At 30.4% G+C, this 10260-nt stretch overlaps 1 protein-coding gene across 3 annotated transcripts in view; it reads right to left on the minus strand.

Annotated features, from left to right (window-relative positions):
• The window catches only part of LOC129968689 (voltage-dependent T-type calcium channel subunit alpha-1G-like), a 126041-nt gene extending 116117 nt beyond the window's left edge, over positions 1–9924 (minus strand). For all 3 annotated transcript variants that reach the window (XM_056082836.1, XM_056082835.1, XM_056082834.1), the window contains exon 1: positions 9684–9924. In XM_056082836.1, the coding sequence (XP_055938811.1) occupies positions 9684–9910 (227 nt within the window). In that variant the 5' untranslated portion in view covers positions 9911–9924. The remainder of the gene's footprint in view (positions 1–9683) is intronic.
• Positions 9925–10260: the final 336 nt, after the last annotated feature.

Raw genomic sequence — 10260 nt, forward strand, 5'->3', positions numbered from 1 at the left:
TAAAACCCTTTTTTATCCACAAATACAACACATTTTCTTTTCATTTTTTTTTTGAATTTTTAAAAATAATAATTATTTTAAAAGTTTTTTTTCAAATATAAATATTTGCATAAAATCATTTTCGAAATACTAACAAAATGAACTGATTTTGTCCTTTGCAAAAGCTATTTTATTGACAAAACTGAGAAAAAAAATGACGAAGAAGAAAAGATGATAAAATTAATTAAACATTACGAGACAACTGAACTCCATTCCAGGAGCGGTCTGTGAAAATTGCATAAAGAAATAAATAATTTTCTTTAAACAAGTTTTTCATATAAAAAAATTGCGAGAAAGGATCCAATCAGTTAACTCAGAAAGTTTTTATTCGAACCTCTTTTGGAGCATAACTATATTTTTAAGAGTATCAGACCTCATCCAACTTTCATTAAAAGGATTTCTTGATTATTTATTTATGTTTAAGAGCATCGTTTCCCAAATAATATTGCCAAGTGATAATGTCTCTCCTCATCAATCATAGTTTGCACAAGACTAGCTCTCAAAGTTCATAGGACTCTTGAAAACTCTCACTTCTTTCATCTCTAATCTAAATTATAATTTACGAAGAAAAGCTTATCTTGATCCCCGGTTTTTTCCTGCGAAGCATGTGCGACAAGGAGTAATGAAGTGGCGTAAGGAAGTATTACCATCTGAGTTCCGACACCTCGTTGGATCATTGCCATGGTGTCCAGATTGTAGCGATAATCCGCACTCTCAGAATAAAAGTTTATTTTTTCATGATATAAAGGCAGATTTGAAGGAAATGTCTGCGTCTGACAAGTTGTCGAGTCTGACGTAAGAATTATATGATAGCAAACGGGTCTATTTTAATAAATTAGAAAACATAAGTGAATCATAGTTTGTCAGCTCTGGCAGCATTTCCTACCTTCATAACACTCGAATGAAGATACAAATAATTAGAAGTAGGGAAAAAAGTACAGAATTCAACACAATCGTTTTTATTATATTCACACTATTTCTCATTATTGATAATGCATATAAAAGACCCTAGAACCTTGAGTTGAAGCTTAGTTTAGTCAAACTAAAGTCCCGTTTTTAAAGCAGCACCAGGGCTATTTTGGAACGGACCTCGTAATTTTGAATCGCGCTCAAATGACGAAAACGACACCTGAACTACCAAACCCCTCTTCCCACAACCACACCAGCGGGAGGACGTTTGGCCCCGACGGATTTCATGTACACCATACCCTCTTATACTATAGTTCTTTTGTGAATCGGATTTCGAACCTGGAGACCTCCGGTTCCGAAACCGAGACCTTACTACCAGGCCATTACAGCCCAATCTTGAATTTGAATCTTGGTTGTATTGGTGTGCATATTAGCATATGTTCTTTAATTAATTTTAAAACTATCGTCTTTTAGTTGGTATAGAAATGTTGAGAGTAAGCTGCCGAATGAGGTTCCGTCGTCTTCTTTTGATGATTATCAGATTTTCCATCTTATTTTCTAAGAGATTGTTATGTAGCATTTATGAGAGGCTAGTGGTATGATAGGATGCCAAATCGTTAAATTAAAATTATCAAAAACTTCAAAAGAATTTTTGGTTATTGAAATTAAAATAAATTATTCGTCATTAAATACTAACCGCTTCATGCGGCCAGCTGGTTCGCCAAGTATATTGGCTATATTTGTTTTCTGTTAAATTATTTAGATATAGCTTCTTGTCCATAATATGACTAAATTTTTTGATATTAAAATCATGTTATTTTAATTATTTTATTTTAGCTCTATTGAACCTTTCTAATGAAGGCAGTCCCATAACATCATAAATCTTTTAAAAATATAAATATCCGATTCAACTATCAGCTAAATTTCGTGATATTTTAAACGTTACTTTCTTTTTATTTGTGTTGTAAACTACACAGAAATTAAACAAAATCTTCCTTAGCTTGCAACGGTGGAAGAGAATCACGTGATTAAATATTTGATGAAAAAAATGAAAACGGTTTGAATTTTAGGACAACAATGTAATCTTAATGTAATTTTAGGACAACAATGTAACTGGAAATCAGACAAAAATAATTTTTAAAAATTACAAAAATTTGCACGAGTATTTGATATTATTAAAAAGAAAAAATTTTAAATTTTAAAATGAGGCAAAATTATTCGGTAGTATTTTTGACAGTTATCGTGGAAAAAACACTAAAATTCAGATAAATTTTCAATTAATTAAAATTCTAATTAAAACTTCAAAAAATTGCTCCGAAGTGCATATTCCCACCCTCCAAGTTATACGTGTTCCAAATTTGTTAGTTGTAGGCCACACGTTCTGACCTCCAGAGCGCCAATGGGCACAGACACACACAACTCTTTATTGTAATTGAAGATTATTATTATTATTAATTTCGAGGAAAATTTATTTAATACAGTTTTTAAAAATGAGAAGAACATTTTCTAATAAACTTTGGTTAATATTCATTGATCTTCAGAATATTTACCAGATAGCTTCAAAGTATCTTCGAATTCACAATGTGCCAAATTAAAAAAAAAAAAAATAGCAGTTAAAATTTTCTTTAAAATTATCAATTTTCAAACTTTTGTAACACATCTAGTTACGGGCTGAAAGCTATCGGGCTTGTTCGATGTGAAAATTTATAAAGTGAGTTGAACCTATCAAATAAATTAATTCCTTTGGAACTAATTTCCTTTTGGAACTAGATGAAGGTTATTATGGATGATTTTAATACATATGAGGTGTCGTCAAATGACAATGGTAACACATGAACTAATAACTCACTCCCACACTTTCATATCCCATCACCATGAGGAAAATTGACTCAAGACATTTGATTTGACCAAAAGAGCCATGAGTTAATGAAAGTCATAATTGAAAAACTTGAATCGGAGGAAGAATTTGGCGGGCTTTACTCCTCTATATGAGGGACTTCGGGTTCAGGCTCAATTCTACCAAAGAACCACCGTGAATCTGGGAGCCTCGTGCTTGTTAAATCTGATGTATTGGGCTAAATGTCTTCCCGCTTTGAAGAGAAGTGTGCCAGCTCAGGTCTCGTCATCTGATCGCGGCTCAAAATTACACGGTACGTTGCAAAGGTAGCCCTAGTGTTGCTTTAAAATAGAACGTTAATATAACTAAACTAAATTTTCCGTGGACTCTTTAGCACAAATATTTAAAATCTGGTATGCCAATATGCGTTTTAGCAACGAATTTCTCAGTCTGGTTTGTGTTGGTTTCTGGTGATTTTCTAGACTTATTCAAGTAATCCCCCCCCCCCCAAATCCACTTGTGAAATAGTCTACTCTTACAAAGAAGAGCTAATTTAAACTTTTATGTTAGCTACATTGACCAATCCTTGGTTTAAATATAAAAACTATTAAAACCGCTATCAATTTCATATTCGCCATGCACGAAACATATTCCATGGAATCGAATGTCGAATCAATGATCCTTCCATTCGCAGATTAAGCTTCTTATCACCATTTCGCTGCCATCTCTTTGATGAGATGGATGTCGGCCTCGTCATCTGCCCATCACTCATATTTATGAACCTTGCTCTCAATGACAGAGTATCTACAAAACCGGATAATCTATCAAATATAATCAATAGAAGCTAAATCAGATTTTTACATTTTGTGCGTTACCGAACTGAACCATTCTTGCTTAACATGAATGCGGATTTGCTTATTCGAAATTTCGCCCGAGAGCGGAGCCATTCTCTGGAGCTTTCACAAGCAATGAATCAAACTGCCGGATCCTGACGAGTTCCTACCTTTGATTAATGATTCAAAAAAAAAAAAAAAAAACCGCGCTACGCTAGAGGAGAGTTATCTACCTTCAGTAATTTAAGAGCCATTCGGGCAGATAAATTTTGCGCGAGAGCGCTCCTCTGCAATTTTATAATAAAACCATGCGTTAAGTTAAAATAATCTGACGAAAACTGCTTTTTTTCATGTATTTCGGCATTATCAAAGCTAGTAGATGTTATTATCATCATTGTTATGTTGTTATTATCATCATTGTTCTATTATAATGCAATGTTTTCTTTTTTAATTATTTATTCTTATATGACTCCTAAGTTATATCTGCTCGGAGATTCTTAAACTGCGATTTCTTTTAGTTAAGAATAACTATTGCAGGCAGTGACACAATTAGATATTCTAAGCCTTAGGCAGTGTACAATATGAGGTTCTCTTTTAATAAAGTGAAAATTCAGTTTTCTGTTTCACATCGTATTATGTTAATGATTTATTTTAGTTAATTTTAGTACCTTTACAGAATGTATATGATTTTACTTATTTTTATGAGCCACCAAACTGTGTGCATGCACTATTATTTAAGCTGACACTTAGTGTTTACACATACTGTAATAGACGTAATGAAATAGTTTTTATAATGGTAACATTTTGTTAAAAGTAACTTGTCGAATTCTTAATAGTTTATAATTCATAAAATTTGCGCTTTTTATAAATTCATTTATTTCGTTATTACGTTAATAAATCTGTTTTTATCGAGTTTATTCACGGCCATAGGCAGCTACCTAATTTCCCTAGAACTAATAGTAGTTGAATACACCAGGAACTGTATATCATTATGAATAAAAAAATGAGTTTTCACATAAATCACCAATTTTTGAATTAAATAAAAAAAAATTCTCTGAAATTTAACTGATTCGTACTGATATGGTGTTCATATTCTTTGGATGTATGTCTTAATTTAAAGCTGTTTTAAATCAACAGTTTTTTTTTGTTTTTATTTCTATCTGAAATTTTATTCTTTAAAGCTTCTTTTTAGATTTTTGGTAAATATGAAATTTTGTATAGTTCATTTTCATTTTTTATTACTTATGAAAAATAATGAATAAAAACTAATGCATTTCTTATTCAACAACCTCTTTATAACGCCTCTTCCATAGAACGAGAATTTCTATAGAGGAACAAAACAACTGCGAATAATTTTCATAGAGTGCCATATAAAGTTCCATGCACTCGTAAGAAGCAATACATTTTTTAAATATATTTGTGACTTTGTTTTTAAGCAAAGCAAATAGACGCATTTGCCTGTCATATATATATGCTACTGTCATGTGATCAATCGGATATTTCTAGAATGTATGAGATGTGTATCAATGTGTGCTGACAAATGGTCTGGCTCTCTGTAGGTCTGATCGTTTGTTGTACAATTACCAATTTTGATACATATATATCTTGGAGGGTGGAAATGTATTGCCTGGGTGCTTTTTAAAATTTTTTTTGGGTTTTACTTAATTAAAAAATAAGCTGAGTTGTGAAGCTTCTTTTCTCGATAACTTCCGGAAATATTATTGCACAAAAATAAACATTACACCTTTTGAAAACCTAAAAAAAATGTTTTTTTAATGATACAAATTTAATTATCATATAGAATTATCCCGAATTTTAGTAATTTAATTTTTTTTCCTAATCTTCAACAATACAGAATATTGTCCTGGAACGGAAATCATTAGCAATTAAAATTACATGGATTTAATATCTGACAATTTTGACGAAATTATGGCCATGAACTTTTAGCTAAACAATGTTATTGATATAAAAATAATCAATATTCCGTTAGATATTGTTACCAAAGACGACTAGTTATTACTAATGATAGTGATTGATATTGATAATAATCACTAATTATTAATCCTAAGTGAGCTTTTAAATAGAATATTTCAGAGGCTGTTTTCAATCATGCTTGTAGCAGCTGGGCTGAGAGAGAACTACAAATAAGTCGATTTAAAACTTTATTTTCCTAAATGGTAAATAAGCTTGTAAAAAATGCAAATTCTTCGATTGTTAAAACAGTGGGATAATATCAATATTTTGTCAAATATAATTTTTCAGTTTTTAATATGTTTCATTACATTTACTTTGTCTATTTATTTATAATGTCGAACATCTGTTTGAATTTTACTGTGTACAAACGTGGATGCTGGCCAGTCTGAAGTCACAAAGGATAATTATATATCAAGATACATATTCACAAAATAAATGAAATAAAAATATTTAATTTATTAAATTCTGTTAAAAATCTATTGAAATGCGAAATTAAATCGACCAGCATATTAGAAGAAAGGCCTCATAGTAGACACAGCTTTGTGTCGTAAAATACAATTGTAGAAATAATAACTTAAAGGAGAGATTACATAAAGAAAAGATTACATGAGTTTTTTACAAATTCATTGACTAGTTTTAAGTTATATTCTGTAATTTATGATACAAAATTTTAAAGTATTTTTCAGGAAGCATAGATTTTAAAATTTGAATTAAAAACTAAAGATATAAAGCATATTTTATTTCCTTATGATGCATTCCTGTGTCGCGTCATCTGCACAGCTGTAAACATTTGTATTTTAATTTGTGATGGACCCTTCACCAACTTTGTTTTAATATATCTTTGCGAGTTTTCAAGATAAAATTCTGAAATTTTGTACTAGACTCTATTAGAGAATGGGGCACATTTTACTCATTGGGAATATTTTTGTACGGGGCCCGTATAAAAATTTAAATTTTGTATGTTTTAAAGTTTAATCCCTTGAAAATTTTAATCGATTTCATAACGTTTTGAACCTTTGTTTACGCAACTTTGAAATTTACAATATATGTATGTGATCAATATTTAAGGAATAAAAGCCGCGATCAAGGTTTTTGAGATACCCTGTATACATTTAAAAAAAAATCAAATGCTAGCAATTTCCTTTCTAATTTCCATAATCTAAGTGCAGGCCTTCTGAAGAAATAGATATTATATAAATTGAATTATTTTATACAAGCAGATTATTAAAGCACGTGAAAGCCTTTTTTCATATATTTCTTATATAAAATGAAATTTAAAAGATATTTATTGTTTAGATTATTGGTTGAAAATATATTTAATTTATTTCCTACTCATATTTATTTTTTTAAACCAGTCAGATTCTCCTATTCAGAAAATGGATGTAATGGCTTCATATTTTTAGTTTTAGTTTTTTCAGTTACATTTCTTGATAATTATGTATTTAGGGAAACCGTAAAAGAATCTATTTACTAGTAAGAATCTATTTATCACTTTTTTCGATATAAATACAGAAAAAAATATCTTCAAATGGTGGAGATGTCTTCCAAAATTCCTGTCAAACTATCGTATAAAATCACATACTACGTTAAACAATAATTTCTTAGGCTGACAACATTATTTTGTGTCAGTACAAACTATAACAAAGAACGGCCATTTAGGGAATACGCCATAAATGAAACTTGACGTAATGTAGTTTTCGCTGTCATTTAGAAAAATAAAAATAATTTATAGAAGACAACAAGATCGTTTATAAAAGAATAGGTGGCAACTTCTATATGTGCTTTTTATGGTTTGACTTTTTATTTTCATAACAATACAATACAGATGTTTCTAAAATAAAATTTCTATCTGTGGGTAAATTTTATAAATTTTTTATAAGCGTTTAGAGAAGTATAAATTGGTGAAATTCCATAAATGATGACAGTTGTAGTTTGTTGTTGTGAACAAATGAACTCTCTTAACCTCATGGAGTTTCGTTAAAAACTTTTCATTGGAAAGTGATTAAGTGCGCAAAAAGGAAAGCAGGGGAAAAAACCCCCACAAATGCTTAAAGAGCTCGAAACGAACAAATGTCAGTGAACAATATACTTTTATAAATACAGAATGGTTTATTTTAAACTATAAATTATAATATAAATATGAAAAAAATCAATTTAACGTTAAATATATCAACTCATGGCTGTGTTTAATAATTTAATTATGTAAACAATAATTATATGCTGGATATAACACAAAGTCTAATGTTTTTGCTACCTGCACATGTTTGACTGCACACTTTTTTAAATTATCGATTAAAAATTTAATTTAATGTTAGATATATCAGCTCATGGCTGTGTTTAATAATTTAATTATGTAAACAATAATTATATGGTGGCTATAACACAAAGTCTAATGTTTTTGCTACCTGCACATGTTTGACTGCACACTTTTTTAAATTATCGATTAAAAATTCAATTTAATGTTAGATATATCAGCTCATGGCTGTGTTTAATAATTTAATTATGTAAGCAATAATTATATGGTGGCTATAACACAAAGTCTAATGTTTTTGCTACCTGCACATATTTGACTACATATTTTTTAAAATTATGTAGTAAAAAATAAAGAAACGGCCAAGAAAAGTATTTATTTGCATACGCTTTAGTTGGTTCTTTATGTTCATCGAGTAGCATCGCGAGATGCAAGGAAGAAAATTGTTAATTACTCCGGGCACCAGTATTGTGTCTCGTAAAGACAAGATATTCAACGTATTTTCCATTTTTTGGGAAATGCCATATGCCAAGTGTGACCAGAGGGCGAAATCAAATACGATACTTCAGACGTCTTATTTGCATCAAAATTTTGTTTCTCACGTTCTTGACATAAGAGGGAAAAAACTATTTTATCCTAGTAAAGCATTTTTCCAGTTCACTTAACTCATAAATGGAAGAATTGAATTACTATTCTTACTGCTATAATTATATTTATGATAGTTTTTTTTTATTAAAATTTGACTTTTATTTAAAGCAGCTTTATTTTAGCAAGATAATCTGAAGCAGAGAGATCGATATGCAATCCAAAAAAGACTTCAATCTCAGTCAAAGGTGGTGAAAATGCTTTATATGCCACGAAACGATTGCGTTGTCATTTCTAAACGAGAAAGTTCCATTTTGAAGGCATTTTAGAAATGCATAACAGAACGATTTAGAAATTTGCGCTTCAACAACACGCAAGGAGTGTGAGAAAACACAACCTGTTTCAAAAACAAGAAATTCTAGCATGCAAAAGAATTTGTCCGTTGAAAAAATGTATTTATTTGTTTGCATGTTATATATTGACTGTATAGAAATTTTTTTATGTGAATACATAAGAGAACATCTATGTTATCTGATGCACTTTATCACAGGTCAATTAAAATATTATAGCCTATTTTCCCAAAATTTATACATCTCTGTATCTACTAATAATAAGGAAGAACATGTGTGAGTTGGCGCTCTGGAGGCCAAACCTTTTAACTTAAAATTCCCAATTTGGTAATATATGCTTTGGAAAATCAAAGTGTGAATCTCGGAGAAATCTTTTAAAAAATAATTGAAATTTTAGTTAATCAAAAATCGAACGACATTTTTCATGGTGATTTCAATAAATAATCCAATACAAAAATTATTTTTATATAATTTTAAAATTCAAATACTTATCTTTTCAATCGTGTAGCAATTTTTTATCATAATTTTTTTCCTTATTTTAAAAATTAATTTAAGAATATTCGAAGCATATTTTACATCAATGTAGTTCACGAAGCGAAAACAATCGTTTTCATTGTTGCTTCTAATATTTCATCTTGGCATTTTTTTTATTATTATCGATGATCAAGGTATGATTTGAGATGCCTTGTATAAGGGCTCTAATATTTTTCAGTTAGAAGTAGAGTTTACTAAAAGGTGTTTTTGATAAAATGCTCAAATTATTTTTGAAATTATCATTAAGGTTCAAAACAAACAAAATGTTATACTTTCTTGAATCAGAGATCTCAGACATGGGATTAATAAATGAATGAAGTTAGGCTTTGATTTTAGTATCGCCTTGCTGAGAATAAAGAAGCGGTACTCACCCTGCGATGACGATGAAGAAGTCCAGCCTGTTCCAAGTTTCTGCGAGGTAGGCGTTCCTGCCGAAGGCTCCCATGGCCGTGATCTTGACCAGCATCTCGAAAGCAAAGAAGCCGAAGATGAGGTCATCCGTATGTTGCAGGATTCGGCAGCGGCTCGACTCGCACACTTCGTCTGCGCACGGCCGGTACATGCCCAATGTCACGCAGTTCAGCAGGATAACCGTCATGCAGAGGCGCTCGAACCATGTGAGGCAAGCAGTTAAGGAAAATCACAGTGAAAATGCACACAATATATTTTTATGGAAACTATGGTATCGATAACACAGGATTCTTAATGCACATATTTTTGCATTATTTCAAAGTCATATTACAGTATAATTCTGTATTGTGTCGGAGGTGGATAAGGTACAGAATGATTATTTCTTTTCTTTAAAAAAATAATCTCATCTGTAGAATTTGTATTCTGTAATGAAGATATTTCAATATAATTCTATTCTGTAATGGAGATATTTCAGCATGTTGTATTCTGTAATGAAAACATTTCAATATGTTGTATTTATTCTGTGATGAAGATATT

Source organism: Argiope bruennichi, chromosome 5 (genome assembly GCF_947563725.1).
Source record: "Argiope bruennichi chromosome 5, qqArgBrue1.1, whole genome shotgun sequence".
Classification (NCBI taxonomy): domain Eukaryota; kingdom Metazoa; phylum Arthropoda; class Arachnida; order Araneae; family Araneidae; genus Argiope; species Argiope bruennichi.